The sequence below is a fragment of the Pipistrellus hanaki genome (genome assembly GCF_964339955.1).
Source record: "Pipistrellus hanaki genome assembly, chromosome: 3".
Lineage (NCBI taxonomy): Eukaryota > Metazoa > Chordata > Mammalia > Chiroptera > Vespertilionidae > Pipistrellus > Pipistrellus hanaki.
The window spans coordinates 144,479,290-144,505,565 of NC_140505.1; the positions used below are offsets into that span (position 1 = coordinate 144,479,290).

A 26,276-nucleotide genomic window follows, 5' to 3' on the forward strand; every position below is an offset into this window, starting at 1 on the left:
CCCATGGTGACTGAGTTGTATATAGGGAGCTGCATCCGCCCATGTGCCGCAGGTTCTCTTACATCGACCGCCTAAGAGTCGCGCTGTAAGAAGCAACAACCTCTCCTCCTCCTCTCCGCCATCCGCTCGGCAGCCTCCAAGCAGCAACCATGGTAAGAATTTGTTTTCCCTGGCTCTTTGTGGCCGTTGGGTGGGGTCAGTCTTCCAGGGTCTGTTGGAAAATCTGAAGCCCTATTCCCTTTACAACTTCTTTGGTAAAGGCAGCCTTGCGCTTTGTTGGCAAGGTTAACCTCGGTCTACCCCAAATCCCGGAGCGGCGCCGCCGCAGTGCGGGTGCACCAGCCCGGCGAGAACTGCGCCCAGGGCGCCGCGGAGCCGCGGGGAAAGAACAAAGGCGACTGACTGGAAAGGCTTTTTGTCATCCGAGCCTTTCCAAGCCACAAGCAGCCCATCTGTTGGCGATGAAAGGGTTCGGGCAGGGAAAGACGATCGTGGCGTCTCCTGCTTGGCCCCCACCCCACAAGGAACACTGTATTCGTGTGGCTCCGGGAGGCTCTTTTCTTCCTCGCGCGTTTCCCGAGGGACGGAGAGGAGTCGCCCCAAAAGACCAGGGGTCGGTGGGTGTATCCGGGAGGAGTTGGGGGCAGAGAAGGACTGGAACCGAGCGGAGCTTTGGGTTAGTAAAAAAGAAGTTCCCCCGCTGGCTAGTCGGCATTTTAGAAAGATACCCGTATATTAATGGGGGAAAGTGGTTGGTTTCTGTCGGTGCCGGCGTCAGGGCGGCGCAGGGGCGTTGTTTGTTTCTGGCTTCTCTGGCCTCCGAGCCACTGGGCGGGGTTCACTCTTGCTAAAGCTCTTCTGTCAAGAGAAGACTTAGTAAAAAAAAGTCTTTCATCATTGCAGAATTGTAGACGTTAAAAGGTTTTTCATTCACTGCTAAACTTTAGATGAAATAGTTTTACTTGAGGAGCAAATTCACAATTTAATTGACAAGCCCCTTAAAGTCTGGCCCTTGGCTACCCCACCCTGACAGAGAGAGAGAGAGAGAGAGAGAGAGAGAGGCCACTCTGTGAGCCAGAGGACCCCAATGTTCAGGACCCTGGGAAACGCCCTTCCCTGCCCCTCCCCCCAATATGTCAGTGAGGAGACAATGGATAGACAATAGAAGTTGCAGTCATAAAGATCATAGAGCAGAAAATATCTATTGAATGTGATTAATATGAACATCCTTTGTTGGGTAGAAAAATCTCAGTGAAAATAGGTACTATTTTGTTTTTTAAATATATATTTTTATTATTCTTTCACTGGGTTCTTTGTTTGGTGGCTTCTCATGTGATACTTGTTTCTAATTTAGGAACTGTTGTTTTAAAGATACTCATAAAAATATAAAAAATAAAGATATGGTACTCATAATTTTTCAGTTTTTTTACAGTGGAGAAAATTCTGGAGAAACTTTTTTTTTTTTTAATGAAATTGCTGCAAAGAAGAATTATACTGTGTCCAGCTGTCTTTTGTTCGAATGCATCTTCATTAATTCATATCAATTTAGGCATATGGTCCTAGCCTGGCTCAGAGGAGGAAAACTGGCAGAATGGCACAATGAGATCATGTAGGCAGTTTCTGGAAATAGAGCTTGCTCTGTTAAATAATGTAGCAGACAGTACAGGCTAGCACCAGGCACCACAAATTCAGCAATGCAGGAGTCAGCCCTTGCTGAGCTTCCAACCCCCTGGTACAGATGGATTCTGCAGATAGGCTGCAGAAGGGTGTGGCTTCCAGCCTCAGCTGCAGTGCAGATGTCCATGTTGAATTACTAAATCATATTGAGAAGAAACTCCTATCTTTTTTTAAAGGGAAAGGCAGTAGCAATATTGATTCCAATTAATGATTTAGTTTAACTTCATTTTATAAAGTCTGTGCTTTGAGTATTTTTTAAATATGAACAATCTATTTAAGCATGCCTGTGGGAACAATGGATTGCACCATGTGCTAAATAGTGCAACATTATTATTCAGGCCACACCCATATGCAGTATTGTACTGTAGCAGGTGCTTTGTTTAAATCATTTTTATCATGTTAGGGATATGACCTCTGATACATTTGAAGACAACCTGTATGCTACTAGAAATATTATTTTAAATTTACTGAAAATTCAAAATGCTACCACAACCTAATATTACAATTTTTCTTGTTTGCTTTTAACAGCGTGAATGCATCTCCATCCATGTTGGCCAGGCCGGTGTCCAGATCGGCAATGCCTGCTGGGAGCTCTACTGCCTGGAACACGGCATCCAGCCCGATGGCCAGATGCCAAGTGACAAGACCATTGGCGGGGGAGATGACTCCTTCAACACCTTCTTCAGTGAGACAGGCGCTGGCAAGCATGTGCCCAGGGCAGTGTTTGTAGACCTGGAACCCACAGTCATTGGTGAGTTACCTCAGTAACCCGAGTAAGACACACACACACACACACACACACCCCCTGGGGTCTGGAACACAAGGTGTGACCAGGGGCTCCGTTGAGGCCTTGGGGTTGAGCAGGCTTGTGCAGGTGGTTAGTGACGGGTGGCTGCTTTGGTTCCCTTTTGCAGATGAAGTTCGCACTGGCACCTACCGCCAGCTCTTCCACCCTGAGCAGCTGATCACAGGCAAGGAAGATGCTGCCAATAACTATGCCCGTGGACACTACACCATTGGCAAGGAGATCATTGACCTTGTCCTGGACCGAATTCGGAAACTGGTATGTTTCTTTTCAAGATTAAAGAAATTAATAAGCCTAAGGTAGACATTTAAAGTATGCTCTTCTTTTTTTTTTTTTAAACACAGAATTGAAATGTAATAGAGTGGGAGATGAATTATTTCTTTATTGTTTGTTAAAACATTAATTATTTGAAATCATTTCATAAATTTTAATGGAGAAATATTTTTAATTAATAAATACTGAGTTATTCCAGAAAGGCCTACATTTTTTAAAAAGTGTTTCCTGTCAAAATAAGATTTAGATCATTGGAATTTATGAAAAGTGAAAATATATCACAAAAAGCAATAACTATGTTTCCTCTGTTCTTTCCTGACAGGCTGACCAGTGCACAGGCCTTCAGGGCTTCTTGGTTTTCCACAGCTTTGGTGGGGGCACTGGTTCTGGGTTCACCTCTCTGCTGATGGAACGTCTCTCTGTCGATTATGGCAAGAAGTCCAAGCTGGAATTCTCCATTTACCCAGCCCCACAGGTCTCCACAGCTGTAGTTGAGCCCTACAACTCCATCCTCACCACCCACACCACCCTGGAGCACTCTGATTGTGCCTTCATGGTTGACAACGAGGCCATCTATGACATCTGTCGTAGAAACCTCGATATTGAGCGCCCAACCTACACTAACTTGAATAGGCTGATAGGTCAAATTGTGTCCTCCATCACAGCATCCCTCAGGTTTGATGGGGCCCTGAATGTTGATCTGACTGAATTCCAGACCAACCTGGTACCCTATCCCCGCATCCACTTCCCACTGGCCACATATGCCCCTGTCATCTCTGCTGAGAAAGCCTACCATGAACAGCTTTCTGTAGCAGAAATCACCAATGCATGCTTTGAGCCAGCCAACCAGATGGTGAAATGTGACCCTCGCCATGGTAAATACATGGCTTGCTGCCTTTTGTACCGTGGTGACGTGGTCCCCAAAGATGTCAATGCTGCCATTGCCACCATCAAGACCAAGCGTACCATCCAGTTTGTGGACTGGTGCCCCACTGGCTTCAAAGTTGGCATTAATTACCAGCCCCCCACTGTGGTCCCTGGTGGAGACCTGGCCAAAGTGCAGCGAGCTGTGTGCATGCTGAGCAACACCACAGCTATTGCTGAGGCCTGGGCCCGCCTGGACCACAAGTTTGACCTGATGTATGCCAAGCGTGCCTTTGTCCACTGGTACGTGGGTGAGGGCATGGAGGAAGGAGAGTTTTCTGAGGCCCGGGAGGACATGGCTGCCCTGGAGAAGGATTATGAGGAGGTTGGTGTGGATTCTGTTGAAGGAGAGGGTGAGGAAGAAGGAGAGGAATACTAAATTTAAAATGTCACAATGGTGCTGCTTTTACAGGGAAACTTATTCTGTTTTGAACATTGAAAAGTTCTGGTCTGATCAGTTCATTTGTATGTAGAGCAGTGTACACTCTCATACAATTAGTGGTCTATGCATTAAAACAATGCTTTGTTACAGATCCAAATTGTCAATTTCTCTAATGGGTTTAAATAAAGTATTCCCTGTCTTAAATGAGTTCAGACTTGTGTTTTCTATTTGGGTGTCTGAAAATTATTTTTTTTTTGGTGTCTGAAAATATTTACGTACTTATTTAGTACGTTGAGCAGAAAGGGCAAATGTTGACTGATATATACATATATTACAAAGTGACTTTATTTCAAATTATCTTAATATATTATAAAACATAAATCATAAAATATATCAAATATTATAACTAAATAATATCCATGCTATTCTTAAATTTTTACTCCATTCTGTTACTTAAAATGCTAGTACTTTTTATAATTGACATTTGCTAATACACAGCCAATGTCTAATTGGCTGCTGAGTCTCACACAACTAACAAAATGGTGGGTGTCCAAATGCATCATCAGGTCTTACAAGCTTATTTTCATACCCCCTACTTGGCATGTGTCTAGTGCTATCATGCTTCCTCTGGGTTTGTGAAAGAAGTCTGTTTTCCAAGCAGTTTTCCCATATGCTCTACCTAGTTCTTTTTTCCAAACTTATTTTCAGCTGAATGTGACAATGGAAAATCTTCATAAATGTATTTACGATGGGCTCTCCCTCCAAGGAGCATGCCCCTGCCTTTCCCTTTCCGCTCCTTCCTACACCTCCCCCATGTTACCAGTAGGTTCCTCGCTCCCAAACTCCAAGGGCTCTTTACCTCTATAACTTGTTTCCTAAGCCCATTTATTCTAGAAATTACTTTTTCTATCTCTAATTTACCCAATGTTCTCTTACAAAAAAAAAAAAATTTATTCACTCTAATGTGTTAATTATTTATTTGAATTTTAGCTCTCCAAATATATTCTTTCTTTAATATGGGTCAATCACTTCAAAGAATAAAACTCATAGTACCATTGTAGGCATCAGCACCAACATGGTAAGAGACAGTTTTGGAAAAATGGTTTCTTCTACAATAGAGTTTGCCTGCTAGTCCAACTGACCAAAAGGCTAAGGATCCAGGATAACAAAGTGTCTTGTGCTATCATGTTACCTTGTTCTGGTAAAATACCCAGTGGTGATAAAATTTTATTTTGTTTTGTTTTGATGGTTTTAGTATCAATAGCCTATTTCCTTTGAAACTGCCAACTAAGGGGTGTAATACTATTGTAGCTACTGAAATCTAAGTTTAATGTAAGTTAATGGAAATACAGTCATGTGCCACATAACACTTCAGTGACAAACTCATATAAGACAGAAGCCCCATACATAATGAAGCTGAAAAATTCCTGTCACCCAGTAATGTAGCCATTGTAACATTCTAGCATACCACATTACTCATGTTTGTAGTGATGCTGATGTAAACTCACTGTGCTGCCAATTGTTTAAAAGTATAGCACACACAATTGTGTATAGTCCATAATACTTGATAATAGACAATTATCCTACTAATTTATGTATTTACTATACTTTTCTCATTCTAACTCATTAGTGATTACTCAGTAATTTTAAAAACTAGATTAGCAGAATGACTTTCAGCACATCAGAGTCAAGCTCTGCTTTTCCAAACCATTGTGCTTCTTTTTCTCCAGAGATAGCTAGACAGAAGTGGGTTTCTTAATATTTCCACCCTGTTGCTGTATCTCTCCTCCAAGTGATTGGAAAGAAACATTGATGTGTGAAAGAAACATCGATGGGTTACCTTCCTGTACATGCCCCAACTAGGGATTGAACCTACAGTCTAGGTACATGCCCTGACAGGGAGGGGTGGGGGCAGTGAGGGGCAACCAGGCCAGCAAGGGGGGCAATTAGGGGCAACAAGGCCAGCAGAGGGGTGCAGTTGGGGGCAGGCAGGTCAGTAGGGGGGCATTAAGGGACAACCAGGCTGGCAGGGGGGAGGGGGTCAATTAGGGGTGACCAGACCAGCGGAGGGGGGGGGCAATTAGGGGCCATCAGGCAGGCAGGCAGGCAGAGGTGGTTAGGGGTAATCAGGCTGGCAGGGGGGGCAGTTAGGGATGATCAGGCAGGAAGGCAGGTAAGCAGTTAGGAGCCAGTGGTCCCAGATTGTGAGAGGGATGTCCATAGGATTGGACCTAAACTGGCAGTCGGACATCCCTCGGGGAGGTCCTGAATTGGAGAGGGTACAGGCTGGGCTGAGGGGGATCCCCCCCCCCCCCGGCACAAATTTTGTGCACCAGGCCTCTAGTTTTACTATAAAAAACATGTAACTGTATTGTAAAATTACTAGAGGCCCAATGAACGAAATTCGTGCAAGGGGCTTGGCCCTCACAGCCTGGGCAGCTGCCTCGGCTCTCACAGCCCCAGCTTCATCCGGAAGGATGTTCGGCTGTCCAGTCTAATTCGCATATTACGCTTTTATTATTATAGACTAAGAGCCCGGTGCATGAAAATTCATGCACTGGAGGGAAGGTTCCCTCAGCCCGGCTTGCCCCCTCTCACAGTCTGGGAGGCGATGTGGCAATTAGGGGGAGGCGATGCCCCATCACACCTCTGCTGCTGCCACTGCCGGCAGCTCAAGCATCGGCCAGTCCTGGTTACCTGAGCCTTGGACGCCCCTGGGCAGCTGGGGATCTGAGGGGTCTGGGGGACTCAGGAGGCAGGCACATGGCAGAGGCAGGCCCGACCTTGCTGTACACCTGCCGACTTGGCAGGGTTGAGGGGACTGGGTGCCACCATCTTGTGGCTGTGGGTGCCGTCATCTTTCAGGGCGTGGAAGTCAATTAGCATATTCTCTCCTTATTGGCTCTGGATGCTGCCATCTTTGCAATGGCGTGAGGGTCAATTCTCATATTCCCTCTTTATTATTGATAGATAGAATAATAAATAATTAAATCAAGTTGGAAAAAATCTCTAAAAATTAAGCCATATGAAACAAGTGAATTTAAATGAATATCAAGCTAGCAACTAAGTCAGAGAAAGATAATTGTCACATGATATCACTAATATGCGGAATCTAATTAACAAATAAACCAGGGGTCTTCAAACTACGGCCCGCGGGCCACATGCGGCCCGCAGAGGAGTCTGATCCGGCCCGCCAGGTTTTTTGGGCAGTGAGCGCAGCCGAGGTGTTACAGTAGGAATTAGTAGTTCATATAGTCCGGCCCTCCAGCTCTCTCAGGGACCGTGATCTGGCCCCTACTTTAAAAAGTTTGAGGACCCCTGAAATAAACTGATGAACTGAGTGGATCCAGAGATATGAAAGCATGGAACAGAAGGAAGGTGGGGGAAGGTGGGTGGGAAGTAATCAACCAAAGACCAAAATGCATATATGCATAACCCATGGACCATGGACGCAGACTGTGGGATGGTGGGGGCTTGGAGTAGGGGGCAGGGGTGGCTGGAGGGGATCGATGGTGCGGGGGGGAGTATATGTAATATTTTCAACAATAAAGGTTTGGTTTTTTTTAAAGTTAGTGACTTGCCCTAGCCAGTTTGGCTCAATGGATAGAGCATTGGCCTGCAAACTGAAAGGTCCCAGGTTCGAGTCCAGTCAAGGGCATATGCCTGGGTTGTGGGCTCAATTTCCACTAGGAGGATGTGAGGGCGATCTGGCTGCGACATCTGTCACCCCATTGATCGCCAGGGTTGATTCGGCTGATCTGGCTGGCTAGTCGTGTGTCCCCCTCCTCCCTCACTGATCCATGTGTGTCCCTCCTGAAGGAAGCTGCGCGCTCGGTCGAAGAGGACGACATACATGAGGCAGCCAATCAATGATTCTCTCTCGTCATTGATGTTTCTATCTCTCTTCCTCTTCCTTACTCTCTGTAAAAAAAAATCAATAAAATATATTTAAAAATAAAAGTTAATGACTTAACTACAGAGTGGGGAATTATTTCACATAACTTTAAAACACAGTGATTTGATTGTTTATTCCTGTTACTAGAAAGGGGACCTGACCGGTAACTAGGACGGGCCGGAAGTGTGTGGGTTTTTAACTTCATGCAGGAAAGATTTCACAACATGAGTCCAGGTGATTTTTTTAGAGTATGTTTATTAAAGCTGGGGTCAGTGAAGCAATGAAGGGCCTAGGATAACGGGAGAGGAACTAGGTGGGAAATGAGTTTAGGCTTAGCTGCTTTGGCTCATTAAAAAGTCAGAGGAAAGGGAGCCTTTTATTTCAGTCAGTGTATGTTTAATTTCTAGTTGGTCCTTCTTCATATCCTCAAGGGTCTTGCTAAATTTATCAACCTTTTCTAGAAAATTCTTGAAAAACCTTATAACTGTGGTTTTGAACTCTATATCCAGTCATTTGCTTTCCTCCATTTCTTTTATTTGTGACCTGTTTCTTTGCCTCTGCATTTTGGCTGCTTCCCTGAGTTGATAGAATGGCATTGTGTGCTAGGTGTCCTATAGGGACCCAGTGGCTCAGCCTCCCGAGTTACCTGGTACACCCTTTGGTACACCCCTTTGTGGGCTGTGTGCACAATCTTATTGTAGTTAAGCCTTGATTGCTGTTGGTATCACTGGGAAGAATTGATCTCCAGACCAGCTGTGTCTACCATGGGAGAACTTCTGTGCTGGAGAAACCCTTATGGGGCAGGACTTGCTTCAGTGGGGTTTTGGTGCTCAATGAGTCTTCCCCTTGAGTATGTCACTTATGAATGTGAAGAATTGTAATCTGGTATGGTCTCACACTGACCAGTGTACACTGGCTCTTGATCTTCAAGGAGGTACAAAGTCAACCAATGCCTGAGGCCACCCAGCAGGAGCTACAGAGAGACCTGCAGATTCCTTCTCTTTGTTTGGGGTTTGGAAGTGCCCAGATGAGGCCCAGCTGTGAAGCAATGCAGGCTGCTGCTGCCAGGTCTTAGGCTTTCTTTTAGAAGCTTTGTAGCTCTCTGACCCAGCTGCAGTTTATTAGGTTTTAGGTTGCAAAAGGACAGGCCATTCTTATGCAAAAGCCTCTGCTCACAGCTTGGGTAGGGTTGTTAATTGGGTGGGGCAGGGTCTCAGGGAATCACCAGGACAGAGCAAAAAGCAATGGCTGCCAGTCAGCCCTGCCCCAGAGAGGTCACCGGGTCTCTGTGTCCCGCATCTCCATGCAGGAACAATGATCGCTGTGAGCACCTCTGAGAGAAAGCTACCCTCATGTTCCGGCCAATGCCAGACAGTCCAGTTTCTCCCCATATGAATCTGGGTCCCCAGAGTCTTGCCTGGAACTGGAGCTCAGCGCATTCGGGAGTTTGTATCTCCCTCCTGATTGAAAAAACAATGCACCCAGTTGTCAGCCCATTTCACATGTGCCTCCGTACTCTGTACCTTCGCACCTCCTACCAGCCTCAATGTGCTTTTCTCTTTCCTTCTAGTTGTATAATTTCCTCTCGGCCGGCCTTCCCATGGTTCTGGATGATATCTGTTTTGTTTTTTAGTTGTAGTTTTGATGTGGTTGTGAGAGGCAGCAAGTACAGGTGTTTACCTATGTTGCCATCTTGGGTGTTCCACAAGATGCATTTTAAATACATTTCTTCATGCTACTAGTAAAGTTTGTTGATACAAGTCATTTTATTTTTCAAATATGCTTTTATTGATTTTAGAGAGAGAAATTGAGAAGGGCAGATAGATAGAAACATTTATGAAAGAGAAACATTGATTGCTGTTTCCTGTGGATCGAGCCCACAACCTGGGCATGTGCCCTGACCAGGAATCAAACCAATGACCTCTTGGTTCATGAGTCGATGCTCAACCACTAAACCACACCAGCCAGGCAGCAAGATGCATTTTATTGTATATTTTTTAAATATATTTTTATTGATTTCAGAGAGGGAAAGATAGAAACATCAATGATGAAAAAATCATTGATAGGCTGTCTCCCTTGCACACCCCTAACTGGGGATCAAGCCTGCAACCCAGGCATGTGCCCTTGACCAGAATCAAACCCAGGATCCTTCAGTCCACAGGAACTGGCCAGGGCAAGATGCATTTTATTTATTTTTAAAAAATATATATTTTATTGATTTTTTACAGAAAGAAAGAGAGAGGGATAGAGAGCTAGAAACATCGATGAGAGAGAAACATCGACCAGCTGCCTCCTGCACACCCCCTACCAGGGATGTGCCTGCAACCAATGTGCATGCCCTTGACCGGAATCCAACCCAGGACCTTACAGTCTGTAGACTGATGCTCTATCCAATGAGCCAAACCGGTTTCAGTGCAAGATGCATTTTAATACAACTTTATTGGAAATGCACTAAAGTACACCTAAACAAATGAAATTATTATATTTAGTCTCATAAAAATTCAGTTCTCAAATTGATCTGTAGATTCAATGCAATTCCTACCAAAATCACAAAAAGACTGCATGTGTGTGTGTGTGTGTGTGCACATGCCAGCAAAGCAAGTACTTGACAAGAGAATATATCATAAATAACACCATACCAGAGGATTTAATGAAATATATAGAATAGACTAAGTCCCTGTGGACCACTTTATGTAATGCAAGGAATAGTGTCATCATGGGACAAAGTGCTTGGGGTGTTACTCTCTTAGAGCAAGCCTCCTCATCCTTCTAATGCTTGGGTAGATATCATTTACATAGGCACTTCATTGGGGACTGTGTCTGCCACCACTCACCTCTAGTTCCCTGACCCAGCCTGGGGTCAAAGGCCCCAGCGGGGTCAGGAGAGGAGGCGACTGTCACCAGGCCAGGAGCAGAAGAAATGGACGCCAGATGCAGACGCTGCTAGCCAGCCACAGGAGGTTGGCTTTAGGAGCACACTGATCACCAGGGTGCAGCTCATGCATTGAGCATCTGCTCCCTGGTGGTCAATATACATCATAGCGACTGGCTGACCAGTCATTCTAATCATTCAGTTGTAACGGTTGCTTAGGCTTTCATATACTAGTATATATAGATAACATCTGTTTTGAAATGCAATTCGCATATTATACAATTCACCCATTTAAAGTGTACATATCAATGGTGTTTAATATATTCACAAAGTAGCCGAAATCAGTTTGGCTCAGTGGATAGAGCGTTGACCTGCGGAGTGGAAGGTCCCAGGCTCAATTCTGGTCAAGGGCATATACCTTGGTTGCGGGCACATCCCGGGTAGGAGGTGTGCAAGAGGCAGCTGATCGATGATTCTCTCTCATCGATTTTCTAACTCTCTATCCCTCTCTCTTCCTCTCTGTAAAAAATCAATAAAGTATATTTAATATTATATATATTCACAGAGTTGTGCAACCATCAGCACAATCAATTTTAGAATATCTCATCACCCACAAAAGAAACTCAGTCACCTAGGCAACCACTAGCCCTATGCAACCCCTAATCTATTTTCTGTCTCAATGGATTTGCCTATTCTGGACATTTCTTATGGAATCATACAATATGCAGCTTCTTTTGAGAGTATTACAGATGTCCCCTTTCCCCCTCCCCCCACTGCCTCCTCCACTCAGTTCACACTCAGCCCCAGGCCTTCACGACACTATTGCCTGTTTCCATAGGTAATGCATATCTATACTAATAATACCCTAGGTGGCATCATGCCCTCACATCATCACATGATGGCCACACACATAGGAATTCATTACATTTAAAAAAGAAAATCTTTCTTAGATATTTTTCCCATTTTAAAAATTTATACAGAACTAAACATTTATTATCTTCCATCAGATAAAATACTAGAGGTCCAGTGCATGAAATCACATATGGTAGCCCACTGCGCTTGCTGCCCCACTCACCTGCCTATAGCTCGATGCCCCGCCCACCCACCGCCTTCCTTGCTGCAATTGGAGCCTGTGGACCATGGGGGAGGGACCAAGAGGTGGTCAATGCACCTCATGGCGACTGGTCGAGCTATCATTCTGGTTGTGAAGCTTATGACCTCTGGCCTTTTATTATATAGCATATTGTCTTAAAATTTTATTAATGGAAATTTAACTCAAATGAGTACTTCAAAATTTCTAGCTTCTCATTCATTTTTAATAGCTTGTCCTCCCTTCAAAAACACTAGAGGTAAAATCTCGCCGAGACCGTTTTGGCTCAATGGATAGAGCGTCGGCTTCGGGACTGAAGGGACTTGGGTTCGATTCCGGTCAAGGGCATGTACCTTGGTTGCGGGCATATCCCCGGTAGGGGGTGTGCAAGAGGCAGCTGATCGATGACTCTCTCATCGATGTTTCTAGCTTTCTGTCTCTCTCCCTTTCTCTCTGTACAAAATCAATAAAATATATTTAAAAAAAAACAAAAAAAAACAAAAAAAAAACACTAGAGGTAAAATCATTCTTTACAAACAACCCAACATAACTGCTATTTTTTCTGAATTGCTAACGTTAGTTGATATTTTTACTGTTTGTGTTTTTTTAATTCCCTTTTTTTCTTTATCAGGCAGAAATGAGTATCATTTGATAGTAGACATGAGAATTATTATTATTTTCTTTTACTTTACGCACTAAGGCAATGTATTAATACTTTTTTTTTTTTTTTTTGAGAATTAGTTCTTGAACCTGGATTGTGCTAATGATGAATCACTTTATAATACTTTCTGTGGAACCAAAGTGTTTATATTATAGGCAACAAAAGTGGCCCAAGGGCAAATGAATTAATTTAGAAGGAAAACAACAACTATAAAGTGAATCTAAACTCTAAAAATCTAAAAAGCAATTTGTTATTTGACCTTTAAGTTTATCATTGGGAAGGCTTTCTGTAGAGCCATTCTCCTTACTGACAGAAATTAAAGAATGGAGACCAAGAGAGTAATTTGAGATGTTAAAGGGAACCAAGTCCTTACATTATGCAAAATGTAATCTTCTCATACAAAAGGAAACAATAAAGTGCATCAGTGATACTATATCCATTTAATATATTTTCAATACCAAATATATAACACCCCTATGCTAGGCATTTGAGGATACACATTTATACATTCAATTCATATTTGACACATATTTATTCACCACCTACTAGGACTAAAGCAGTGAACAAAAGAGACAAGATCCTCCCCTCTTAGAACTTAAATTCTAGTGGGGAGACAGGAAATAAGCAAATAAATAATAAATGTAATAAGATGGGGAAAAGAAGGTTAAAGGGGAAAGAGAAGGGATGGAGGATGCTATTTTAGAAAGAAAGGTCAAAGACTCTTTGAGGTAATAATATTGAAAGAGAAACTAAGGAAATGCGGAAGTGGATATCTAGGGAAAGAAGAGCAAACTAGGCAAAGGGAACAAGTGGAGGGCCTTGAGACAAAGTAGCAAGATCACTCTGTTAGAGGTAAGGTAAGAAGGCCAGTGCCCCTGAAGTGGAATGAGTAAGGGGGTAAAATGATATAAGATGAAACTAGGAACCAGACCATTAGAACCTTTTAGAACATTGTAAAAATTTAGATATTATTCTAAGAATGAAAAGAAGCCTCCAGAGTAGGCATGATTACAGTTGTATTTTTAAAGATTCATTAAAGAAGAGAAGAAGAAGAAGAAGAAGAAGAAGAAGAAGAAGAAGACGACGACGACTGCAATAATAGAAAAAGAGAGAGCAGTAAGTAGACTATTTTTGTGCCTGGGAGAGAGATGACAGATAATTCAGGATATATTTCATAGGTAGAGCTGACAGGATTTGCTGATGCATTACAAGATAAACATTTTTTTAAAAGAGGAATCAAGTCCTAGCCAGTTTGGCTCAGTGGATAGAGCATCAGCATGAGGACTGAAGGGTTCTGGGTTCAATTCTGGTCAAGGGCATTACCTCTGTTGCAGGCTCCTCCCTGGTCTGGGCCCTGGTCTTAGTCGTTTGTGCAGGAGACAACCAATCAATGTGTTTCTCTCACATCGATATCTCTGTCTTTGCCTCTCTCTAAAAATAAATGGAAAAATATCCTTGGGTGAGGATTTAAAAAAAAAAAAGGAGTCAGGTGTGAATCAGTGATTGAGCATCAGCCTATGAATTAGGAGGTCAGGGTTCGATTCCCAATCAGGGCACATGCCTGGGTTGCAGGCTCTCAATTCCCAATAGGGGGCATGCAAGGGGCAGCTGATCAATGATTCTCTTTCATCATTAATGTTTCTATTTCTCTCCCTCTCCCTTCCTCTCTGAAATAAATAAAAGATACATTTTTTTAAAATTTTTTTAAGAGGAGTAAAAAATAACTCAGAGGTCTTTGGCCTAAGCAACTGGATGAATGGAGGTAACATTTACTGAAATGGAGAACACTAGATGAGGAAAGGAGCAGGTTGTGTGCATGTGAGTGTGGAGAGGGGGTAGAATTCAAGAATCCTGTTTTAGACATGATATACTAGTATGTTAAATAGGTGGTTAGATATATGCTTCAGGGAAAAGAGGAAAAGTCTGGGTGGGAGACATAAATTTGGTAGTCACCAGGATATATTGTAGATAATAATTAAGGCAATGACACTAGATAGACACAAATGAATTTTAATAATTAAAAATAGTTAATTTTAAATTTGATCTGTTTTGGATGTTGCTATAGTGACATGCAGTTATATATTTTGTTTTTAAGGGGTGCGGGGGGCAAAAGAAACACCAGTGTTAGCTTAATCTTAATGTCTGGTGTTTGTCATGGTGAAATTATAACTATTACAGTGTAGGAGAACAATGAATATGTTCTCTGAATGAGCCTTTGTGCTTTTTGTCATGTTATGCAGTGAACTATTTTTAAGGTCTAATCAGTGATTATTTTTTCCAACTCCGTGTTTCTCTAAGAATTATTTCACACACACGGACCGTTCTTAGCAGTTTTCCTCAGTGATAGAATATCATGAATGTGAGTCATTACGTACCTGTCGTACATTGAGCAAATAAACTTACAGATCTGAAAAAAAAAAGTTACTTTTAAACATATTACATTTTATTTTTACTTTTACTTTTTTCAGAGAGAATGGAAGGGAGGAGAGAGAGACACATCAATTAGTTGCCTCCTGCACGCACCCCAACCAGGGACAGGGATAGAGCCTGCAACCGAAGTACATGCCCTTGAAGTCATACCATTATTAACTGACAAAGTTAGAACTGAATCTAGTACTATTTGAAATCAAAGCCTATTTTCTTTCTCCTATACACAACTGTGGAAAAACAGACCTAAAAATAGCATATATAAATGTATAACACTATAATAAATAAAAATAAAAGGCCAAATGTTTGAAAATCATTGATGCTTGCTATTTGTTATATATGTCTCTCCTGTAGAACTACTTAAATGAACAAAATATTTTGTCAACTTTTGTGTCTAAACCACAAGATGGAACTGTCAACAAATGTTACAGACTCCTTAGAACAGTAGCAAATGGCCATGATATTAAGTAGCAAAGTTGGGAGTGGCTCAAATAGCAACACATCTTCCATTACATCAAAGACTCAAAGCAAATAGTTACAGGCCCTAAAACAGTCCAACAAAAGAAAGACCTATATAATCAGTTAAGACAATGGATAATACTGTGTTTGTATTCCAGCAATTTAACAACTACGATTTAGTTGTTAAATATAGACAGGGTACACATCCATGTATAGGACCATGTAAGTTACTATGGATAAAAAAGGAAAAAAAGGAAAAAAATGTCAGCCTTTCCTATCAAGTATACTAAAGAGATAGCAAAATTAATTAATTTAGCATTACTCAATCTTTTTCTGGCATAAAGATACCAAACTAGGTTATATTGAAAGGTTCCTTTGGCTCTCTTATTTTCCAAAACCTAAGGTATCCTCAGGAACCTAAAAGAAAGGAAGAAAGGAAGAAAAAAGGGCAAATAATTCCTTATTCACAACAAGGGAATTCACAGAAAACAAGGCTAGCAAAGCTAATAGTTTTAGGAAGTCATCTGGGGAGACATATAGGCTCACAGGAGCAAGTCCCTGCAGTGAAAGCTCTAAGATTCTGCAGAAAGCTAGGAGGAAGGAGGCTCCTCTTCAAATGACTTTCATCCAGAGCAGACAGCAGAATGGAATTCAGCTAGGTTGTTTCAAAACATTCATACTTCGGGTTAAGACAAGCTAATGACAAGCATTCCTCAGGGATATTGTAAGCTCAGTTCCAGACCACTGCAATAAAGCTAGTTGTAATATTTTTGCTGGTGGAGAGCCTTGCCTTCAATTTGTAAAAAATGCAGTATCTGTAAAGCACAATAAAGCAAAGCACAATAAAACATATGTATTTTCCATCTCCTTTTAAGACTAAGTGGGACAAATAAATTTTCAAAAACAAGTATAAGTAAAACAACCTGAAACTAATAGGACATTGTATGTCAATAATAAGTGAGACAATGTTCAAAGATATTCCTGTCCCCTATAACCCAGTTTGGATAATGTATGAAAATTTGGGCTTTGAGTCAAAAACCTTTTAACAGGACTACGAAAAATATTTATGAGGAATAAATGAGAACTTCCTTGTTTGCATTCCAGGATCATATGAATGAGTGGGAAATATCTAGATATTGTTACAAACTGCACACACATGTAAATGTTTTATTTGTCTGATATGAAGGGTGAAGGCTTGACCAAATCTGAATCAGGTAAAAACTGAATGTGAACTAAGAATTTCTACTGTTTTATGTTTACCTTTTTTGTTACTAATACACTATCAATGGGAGGATATTTTGAGTAGTGTAGTAATAATAATAGGTTTCTGCTAGAACCATTTAAAGCCACACTAGAACCCTAAATAACCTACTTATGCATTTCCAAGGTTAACAATGGTCTTGGAATATTCTCCTTAAAGGAAATGGGGGTGGAGGGCGGGGCAGTGTCTACTCACTATAATCTGGGCCTCCTAACAGTAAACTATAACCAACTAATCCATTTGACACAACACAAGGCCCTTAAGATATAAAGAGTTTTACGAAACTAGCATAAAGAATCCTTACTTTCTAATATCCTTCCGTGTCTATTTCGTCTCTACCCAAGTTTGTTTTCAATTCAGCCACTCAAATGTCTTTGAATCTCCCCTAAGGCTACTTCATAAAGTTGCTGGTTGAGGTCCAAAAAGGGGGCTCTTTTAAAAACAGTTTGGATGTTAAATGCTTTGAATGACTGTTTGTGCTTCCAACGTGTGTTTAAAGACCAAGTCATTAGTTTAAAGACCAAGTCATTACAGTAAACCAAATAGAGCTATTCTGTTTTCTGAACCTCGCGGACCCTGCGTTATCAGGGAAGTACAGCATCCACTGCCTTTAAATGAACCGAGAAAAGGAAAAGGCAAAAAACTCACTGACAAATTGTGGCCACACTGAACATAATCAGCTGAGCTACCCGGACCAGAAGTTCCTGCATCTCACAGTCTTCCTCTTTTACAGACTCGAGTCTTGGCTTGGGCCCAAATTCAGGCCAGCTTCCTCTCTCTCGCATTCCCAGGATGGTTTGTCTCCGAGCCCGGCGCTGCCCGCCCTCCGCCCAGGCCCCGGCAGCCATGCGCCGCCCACTGCGGCACCCGAGCTCGCCGCCCGCAGGCGCGGAGGCCCCCGCCCGCCGGGCCGGCGCGGGGAGGAGGGGGCTCCGGGCCAGGCGCCCGCCTCTGCGGCGGCGGAGCCGGGCACCGAGTGGGCGCGCCGGGCCGGGGGAGGGGCCGCGGCCGTGGCACCGCCCGAGCCCGCCCGCCCCTCCCCGAAACCCTACTTAAGCGACTGGGGCGCCTCCCCCGCCTCAGTGCGTTACTCACCTCGACTCTTAGCTTGTCGGGAACAGTAACCGGGACCCGGCGTCTACCCTGCTTCCTGCGCTTGCAAACCTGCAGCCATGGTGAGTGGGCCACATGCGTCGTCCCTCGCTGGGGGAAATGAGGGGAAACAAGCTGGGGATGCTGAGGGCCTCCTCATTAGAGAGGGCTGAGACCCGCGCCGTCCATCTGGAAGGGAAAAAAAGAAAAAATTAGGCAAGAGCCAAGGGTGGGGGTGCAGAGCGGCTCCGGTTTGTGGAGAAAAGCTGGGGTCCATACATGGAGGGTCCCCCCCCCCCCGCCTTTTTTTCTTGGACTCTGGAAAGGGATGACGGCGCGCCCGCTCTTTCCACCCGGGTTAGGGTTCTTACTTAGCCCCTCACCGCAGGGCAGGGCGCGGCGCTCCCTGACCCTTCAGACAGTCTCTTCCCGCGCGTCCCCATCCCCCTCCGCCTCCCCGGCCCCAGCCTGGCGCGCGCGGGCTCCCCCCGCCCTCACTTCCTCTTCGGCGCGAAAAGCGGAGGCGGGAAGGGACCCGCCTCAAAGGCGCACGCGCGGCCGTTACCTTCCCGCCGCAGAGCCGCGGGAGACCGCCACTGCGGCCTGCGCGTGCGCCCTGGGGCGCTGCGGGGCTGGGTGGAGGGTCTCCTGTTACCCCAGATATATATATTGTGTGTGTGTGTTAATGAAAGCAATATAAAGCAATAAGATGGATGTAGAGGTGGGGAAGGGGTTTCCAGAATATGAGGAGGAACCAAGATTTTAAATACAGTGTATTTTCCAGCTTCCCTCTTTACACCAAAATTAAAGTATTGACGCTCAGGAAAAAAAAAAAGATGGATGTAGAGGAAGGCTCCTTGTCCGTGTGCTGCACCATGCCAGGGTATTAGGACAATTGCCTCCCAACACCTCATAGAGGCCATCTGCCCCTCCCTGGCCTCTCAGCTACGTCAGAAATGCTTGCGGGAACAGGTGGTGGTGGTGAGGGATTTTGAAGCAACTGAAATCCGATCTTGGTCCAGATAGGCGGAGCGGATAATCCCCTCCGTGCCCTGACAGATGTGGAGGTGCTGGGTGGAGCCCAACGCCTGCAGGCCCTGAGGACAGTTGGCCTGGCCGCTGCTGCCCTTCTGCAGACGTGGCTGGTTGTCCATCCCTCTGCAGCTGCGCGGCCCCGCTGGGCCCCTCTGGGCGCGCGCACCTAAAACTGCTCATTCATCCTGTGTCGCAGAGCCCGGCCCCGGGCCAGACTTTCCTCTTTGCTGCTCTGTCCACGTGCTTCCTGTGCTGGGAGCTGCCCGGAAATCTAGTCTAAAATGGTATTCTGAGTCTGAGTGCTGGACGAATGGCATCCTCTCTACTTGGTCCTTCAAAGGAGAAAGCTCTGACTAAGGCCCCTTCTTGGTTTACAGGGGGAAAGGAAATGCATTAGAAGCAATATAGATCAAAGCATAGAGTGGTGGTCCCCTAGAGAAAAAGTTTGACACTTTAATTTGTTTTAAAAGAGGCAATTAGTTAATTAGTTTCCCCGCTGATGTGGCTCAGATTCCCAGTTAGGGTACATGCCTGGGTTGCAAGTTCAATCCCTGGTAGAGGGTGTCCATTAAGCAGGCAATCAATGATGTTCCTCTCTCAAAAAAAAATCAATGAAAATATTTTTTAAAACCCAGACAATTAGTAAGATTAAGATTCCATACGTGTATTCTGCTTCTAAGTCAATCCTGATTAGTTTCATCCTGGTTTTTCTTTTTCTTTTCTCTCTTCCACAGCGTGAGTGCATCTCCATCCATGTTGGCCAGGCCGGTGTCCAGATCGGCAATGCCTGCTGGGAGCTCTACTGCCTGGAACACGGCATCCAGCCCGATGGCCAGATGCCAAGTGACAAGACCATTGGCGGGGGAGATGACTCCTTCAACACCTTCTTCAGTGAGACAGGCGCTGGCAAGCATGTGCCCAGGGCAGTGTTTGTAGACTTGGAACCCACAGTCATTGGTGAGTTACCTCAGTAACCCGAGTAAGACACACATGTGCCCTGGGGTCTGGGACACAAGGTGTGTCCAGGGGGCTCCGTTGAGGCCTTGGGGTTGAGCAGGCTTGTGCAGGTGGTTAGTGACGGTTGGCTGCTTTGGTTCCCTTTTACAGATGAAGTTCGCACTGGTACCTACCGCCAGCTCTTCCACCCTGAGCAGCTGATCACAGGCAAGGAAGATGCTGCCAATAACTATGCCCGTGGACACTACACCATTGGCAAGGAGATCATTGACCTCGTCCTGGACCGAATTCGGAAACTGGTATGTTTCTTTTCAAGAATAAAGAAATTAATAAGCCTAAGGTAGACATTTAAAGTATGCTCTTCTTTTTTTCCAAACACAGAATTGAAATGTAATAGAGTGGGAGAGGAATTATTCCTTTATTGTTATAAAGTCTTTCTTGTCCAAATAAGATTTAGATCATTGGAATGTATGAAAAGTGAAAATACATCACAAAAAGCAATAACTATGTTTCCTCTGTTCTTTCCTGACAGGCTGACCAGTGCACAGGCCTTCAGGGCTTCTTGGTTTTCCACAGCTTTGGTGGGGGCACTGGTTCTGGGTTCACCTCCCTGCTGATGGAACGGCTCTCTGTCGATTATGGCAAGAAGTCCAAGCTGGAATTCTCCATTTACCCAGCCCCCCAGGTCTCCACAGCTGTAGTTGAGCCCTACAACTCCATCCTCACCACCCACACCACCCTGGAGCACTCTGATTGTGCCTTCATGGTTGACAACGAGGCCATCTATGACATCTGTCGTAGAAACCTCGATATTGAGCGCCCAACCTACACTAACCTTAACCGCCTTATTAGCCAGATTGTGTCCTCCATCACTGCATCTCTCAGGTTTGATGGGGCCCTGAATGTTGATCTGACTGAGTTCCAGACCAACCTGGTACCCTATCCCCGCATCCACTTCCCACTGGCCACATATGCCCCCGTCATCTCTGCTGAGAAAGCCTACCATGAACAGCTTTCTGTAGCAGAAATCACCAATGCATGCTTTGAGCCAGCCAACCAGATGGTGAAGTGTGACCCTCGCCATGGTAAATACATGGCTTGCTGCCTTTTGTACCGTGGTGACGTGGTCCCCAAAGATGTCAATGCTGCCATTGCCACCATCAAGACCAAGCGCAGCATCCAGTTTGTGGACTGGTGCCCCACTGGCTTCAAAGTTGGCATTAATTACCAGCCCCCCACTGTGGTCCCTGGTGGAGACCTGGCCAAAGTGCAGCGAGCTGTGTGCATGCTGAGCAACACCACAGCTATTGCTGAGGCCTGGGCCCGCCTGGACCACAAGTTTGACCTGATGTATGCCAAGCGTGCCTTTGTCCACTGGTACGTGGGTGAGGGCATGGAGGAAGGAGAGTTTTCTGAAGCCCGTGAGGACATGGCTGCCCTGGAGAAGGATTATGAGGAAGTTGGTGTGGATTCTGTTGAGGGAGAGGGTGAGGAAGAAGGAGAGGAATACTAATTCAGCCCTGCAACATGTCTACTCAGAACTGACAGTCATTAAAGCTTTCTGGTTAAATTTTCTTTGCTTTTACCTGTAATCATGTCTGCCTTTTTTTTTTTATGTATACCTGTGCGATTTTCCCTTCCTGTTTAAAAGTAAAGACATGGAGAAAGAATGTTTGACTTCTGTTCTTTTTTTTCTAAGTTGATTTTTCTATACTTGGAGGATAGAGACAGCAATAAGGTGGAAATACTAAACTCATTTCTGTCTAGCTACCTCTGAAGAGAAATGAGCATACTGGTCTTCAAAAGCAGAGTTTGGTTCTAATGAGTTAGCAATAACAAGTACAGGCATTCCTGGTTTTACTGCACTTCAGATTTTTTTTTTTCCTTAAACTGAACAAAGGAACCTCCGGTAAAAAACAAACAAACCTGCAGATATGATACTTTATTGCAATCTGGAACCACGCCTACAATATCTCCAAGGCATATCTATAAATCTATTTGTATCTCCTGCAAGTACTGACTCGTTAAAAAGGTGCATTTGTGGAAGAGTACTGCTTTACTACAAATAGTAAATAGCGGGTGAAGTGGCAACATTTGTAATGTTAAGAGCATAAGTATATAGTTTGGCTACATCGAAAGGAATCTGGAAATAAGCAAATAGAGGATTTAACCTAGAGGGAAATGTACATTTCAAATTCAGAGAGCATAGGGACAAGTAAGAATGCTGAAGATGTTGCCATCTTAACTGGTTTAAAAGTAGGAAAGACCAAAAATTTTCCAAGTTTTTTTGTAGCCCATAGATACCATGTACACAGGGTAGGGTAAAAGTAGGTTTACAGTTTGTATGGAAAGTAAGGTTTTCATGCCCTAGCTGGTTTGGCTCAATGGCTACAGCATCAGCCTGCAGACAGAAGGAAGCATCCCAGGTTTGAATCTGGCCAAGGGCACATGCCTGGCTTGCAGGCTTGATCCCCCAGTAGGGGGCATGCAGGAGGCAGCCAATGGATTCTTCTGGTCAGGGGCATGTACGTTGGCTGAGGGCACATCCCCGATAGGGGGTGTGCAAGAGGCAGCTGGTCGATGTTTCTCTCTCATCGACGTTTCTAGCTCTCTATCTCTCTCCCTTCCTCTCTGTAAAAAAATCAATAAAAAAAAAAAAAAATAGTTGTTCCCTAGCTTCTGAAGGAAACAATCTGAACTGGCATAGACATTTAAGGAAGAAAGCTCTGCCCTAGCCGTTTTGGCTCAGTGGATAAAGCATCAGCCTAAGGACTGAGGGGTCCCAGGTTTGATTCCGGTCAAGGGCACATGCTTAGGTTGATCCCCAGTGGGAGGCATGCAGGAGGCAGCCGAATTACGATTCTCTCATCATTGATGTTTCTGTCTCTCTCCCTCTCTGAAATCAAAAGTGTATGTTTTTTTTTTAAAAAAGAAAGAAAGCTCTGATGGGTAGCACAGCTGGCCTAGCATAGCAACACAAGTGGAGCCACTACAGCCCCCAGGGGAGGGCAAATGCCAAGACTTTAAACTGGGTTAATAACCAAATAGGAATTGTGGTTTTGAGTTAATTCAGTGGGAAGACCATTTCAAAATGTTTGAAATGTCCCAGTTCTTTCTGTAAAACAAGAGGGAAAGGTAGTTAGGGTAGAGCCTAGCAAGCAGCAGCAAACCAATGCAGAAGCAATACTTAATACTCAATACTCAATGCAAAAGGTGCCATCATGCTTTTTCAGAGTTCTGAGGCACAAGGCAAAAACAGGATTAAGAAGCCAGTGTTTCAACTAATATTTTATTTTGGGGTGGGGGACCATTGCTTTTTTAAGAAAAAAAGCCAGTTTTGCTCAGTGGATAGAGCATCAGCAGACTGAAGAGTCCCAGGTTCAATTCTATTCAAGGGCATGAACTTTGGTTGGTTGCCGAGTTGTCCCTGGCCCTGGTTGGTCAGGACTCATGCCAGAAGCAACCAATCAATCTCTCTCACATTGACATTTCTCTCTGTCTCTCCATCTCCTTTCCACTTCCTCTAAAAATCAATGGAAAAATATCCTCTGGTGAGGATTAACAACAACAAAAAGAAAAAGGAAAAATTTTATGTAATAAGGCAAATGTTAAGATGACAAGCTTGGGTTGTAGGCACATAGGTGTTTGTAATTTTTAAAACTATATTTTTTTCATTGATTTTTTACAGAGAGGGAGAGAGAGAGTCAGAAACATCGATGAGAGAGAGTCATCAATCAGCTGCCTCCTGCACCCCCCCCCCAAACTGGGGATGTGCCCACAACCAAGGTACATGTCCTTGACCGGAATCAAACCCGGGACCCTTCAGTCCGCAGACCGACGCTCTATCCATTGAGCCAAACCGGTTTCGGCGGTGTTTGTGATTTGTTACCTGTTACTGCATAGCAAATTGCTCAAAAACTTCGTGGCTCAAAACAAAGTGTATTACCTCATGCAATTTCAGAGGGTCAGTAATTCATGAGCAGCTTGGCTTGATGGTCTGTCTTGGGATTTCTCACAAGGGTGAAGTCATCTGACACTTAACAGTTCCAAGATAGTTCACTCACATGCCTGGCAAGTTAGCGCTAGTTGTTGGCTGGTGGCCTTAGTTCTTCACACTGGCCTCTCCATGGGGCTCCTTGAGTGTCCACAATATGGCAGTAGGCTTCCCCCAGAATGAGCGATCCAAGAGGGGGCAAGATAGAAACCATAGTATGTTCCCATTTTCTACAGTTCAAACTCGAATTTCAGTATTTTTTATTGTCTTTTAAGCTATCCTTTAGAAGAGACACCTATTCACACTCCTGAACTATCCTATTCCCTTTACACCTTAATTATTTGGTTATTGTTCCAACTTGCTTCTAAAATTCGGTATTTACCTCTGTACCCAATCATCTTATTTATCAAGATGATGTCTAGCCCTGACTGGGAAGCTCAGTTGGTTGGAGCATCACTCTAATACACCATGGTTTCAGGTTCAATCCCCAGTAAGGGCACATACAAGAATCAACCAATGAATCCATACATAAGTGGAACAACAAATCCATGTTTCTCTCTCTCTTCCTCTCTTTAAAATCAATATATTTTTTAAAATGTGGTTATTAAAAAAATAATATGACTAGTATTTGACTAGCAATAATCAAAGCCTTCAGTGGCATGAAATACCAAGTGTATGAATGGCAGAGATGGCTAAATGACATGCTAAGGCACCCAGGAAATGCTATCAAGAATTCTTTTATGGGAGCACTGGGGTCTTATTATCTACATCTTTGCTCCAGCAGCAAGCACTGTGCCTAGTAATGCTTATGGCCCACAGAATGCTCCAAAGGAGGTAAAAATAATGATTATTTCCCTCTTAGGCCAGATTCTTCTTACCTTATTTTTTTTATTTCAGAGAGAGGTGTGGGACATCAATGATGAGAGAGAATCCCTGATCCACTTCCTCCTGCATGCCCCCACTGGGGATCGAGCCCCCTACCCAGGCATGTGCTCTGACCAGAATCAAGCAGCCACCCCCTGGTTTATAGGTCCCTGCTCAACCACTGAGTCACAGTGGCCAGGCCCAGGACACACACACACTCTCTCTCTTTATTTTTCTCTCTCTTATAACAGAATGAGACTTTTGTTTTTATTACTCAAAAAAGCTTCATTTTTAAATTTATTTAGCTTTTGAACTCTGTGCTTGTGCCTTCAACACTTTCACAATGATTTTCTGCTCCTTAATAAGGAAAACACGCTTGATCCTATCATGGATACATTTAGTACACATGGATCCACTATAGGCCCTGCTGACGTGTTTTTGTTTGTTTGTTTGTTTGTTTTCATTTTAGACAATCTCATTAGAACGTTAGGACTCACAGCACAAGCTCTGCAAAGTCAGCCTGGGCACACACCACATGCAGATTTTGGTGCTTTCCTGATAGGTATAAAGGTAAACAATTCTATTACCAGGGGTTCGGGACAGTCTAGTTTTGTTAGAGGCTGTATTGTAGAACAGCCTCTGATGGTATGTCAAATGCTGGACCATGGTGAATACCTAAACTGAAGTCACCACATCCAGAAGAGGACAAGCCCAGATCTCTTTAAGCAATTCCTGAGGTGAGTCTCAGAGTGGAGAGGCCTAGGGAACAGATAGAAACACTTGACCTCTTGTTCTGTCACTAGGCAGGTTCTCAATCTTCTGGCCCTATTTTCCCTTTTACACCATAGATTTCCACCCTGCCCTTCTCAGTAGGGAGTGGCAAATAGGGCAATGGAGTCTTGGACTTGTAAGCTTAGAGATGTATGTCCAAGCTTGAGAGATGGGCAGCGCATCCTAAGCCAAGATGTCAAGAAAGAGCCATTTACTCAGAAAAGAAAGAAATAGAAGTAAAAGCCTAATGAGGGCTTACTTAGAGATGGCAAGGATAATAATAATGAGAATTAACTTTAACATCAACACCTTCAATTTACTACCCACTCACTTTTTTTTTTTTTTTTTTAATTATCACCTGAGGATATGTTCTTATTGATTTTAGAGGAAGAGAGGGAGGGAGAGAGAGAGAAAACACACACACACACACACACACACACACATCAATCAGTTGCCTCCTGTTCACACTAGGCCAGGGATTGAACTGTAATCTAGGTATGTGCCCAACCAGGAATCAAACCTACAAACTTTTTGATGTATGGGACAACATTCCTACCAACTGAGCCACCCAGCTGGGGCCCTCCCACTTTTTTTTTTTTTTAACCAGAATGCTTAAATACCTTCCCAATCCAGCATTCTTGGCTTCATTTTTAAAAAATTTTTTAATTACTTAATTTTAAAAAATATATTTTATTGATTTTTTACAGAGAGGAAGGGAGAGGGATAGAGTTAGAAATATCGATGAGAGAGAATCATTGATCAGCTGTCTCCTGCACACCCCCCACTGGGGATGTGCCCACAACCAATGTACATGCCCCTGACCGGAATCGAACCTGG

The 26,276-nt window shown here is 43.9% G+C and overlaps 2 protein-coding genes and 1 pseudogene across 4 annotated transcripts; 2 read left to right on the top strand and 1 right to left on the bottom strand.

The window, feature by feature from the left end:
- The first annotated feature begins 10 nt into the window (after positions 1-10).
- Positions 11-21,480, top strand: LOC311619280 (tubulin alpha-1B chain). 2 transcript variants are annotated; one of them, XM_084877479.1, is made up of 4 exons: positions 11-152; positions 19,588-19,810; positions 19,961-20,109; positions 20,343-21,480. In XM_084877479.1, exons 1-4 carry the CDS (start codon positions 150-152, stop codon positions 21,321-21,323), a joined length of 1,356 nt encoding a protein of 451 aa, XP_084733605.1. In that variant the 5' UTR covers positions 11-149; the 3' UTR covers positions 21,324-21,480. The 2 variants fall into 2 exon arrangements, with proteins under 2 accessions (XP_084733605.1, XP_084733606.1); XM_084877480.1 differs by lacking the exon at positions 11-152 and adding an exon at positions 17,641-17,901.
- Positions 31-4,268, top strand: LOC311619281 (tubulin alpha-1A chain). Its single transcript, XM_084877481.1, has 4 exons — positions 31-152; positions 2,206-2,428; positions 2,592-2,740; positions 3,078-4,268. The coding sequence occupies exons 1-4, from the start codon at positions 150-152 to the stop codon at positions 4,056-4,058; spliced, it is 1,356 nt and encodes a 451-aa protein (XP_084733607.1). The 5' UTR covers positions 31-149; the 3' UTR covers positions 4,059-4,268.
- Positions 21,481-24,965: 3,485 nt separating the features above from the next.
- On the bottom strand, positions 24,966-25,342 carry LOC311618591 (large ribosomal subunit protein eL34-like; annotated as a pseudogene). The gene has a single exon. The product of its transcript is annotated as a large ribosomal subunit protein eL34-like (transcript).
- Between the last annotated feature and the right edge of the window lie 934 nt (positions 25,343-26,276).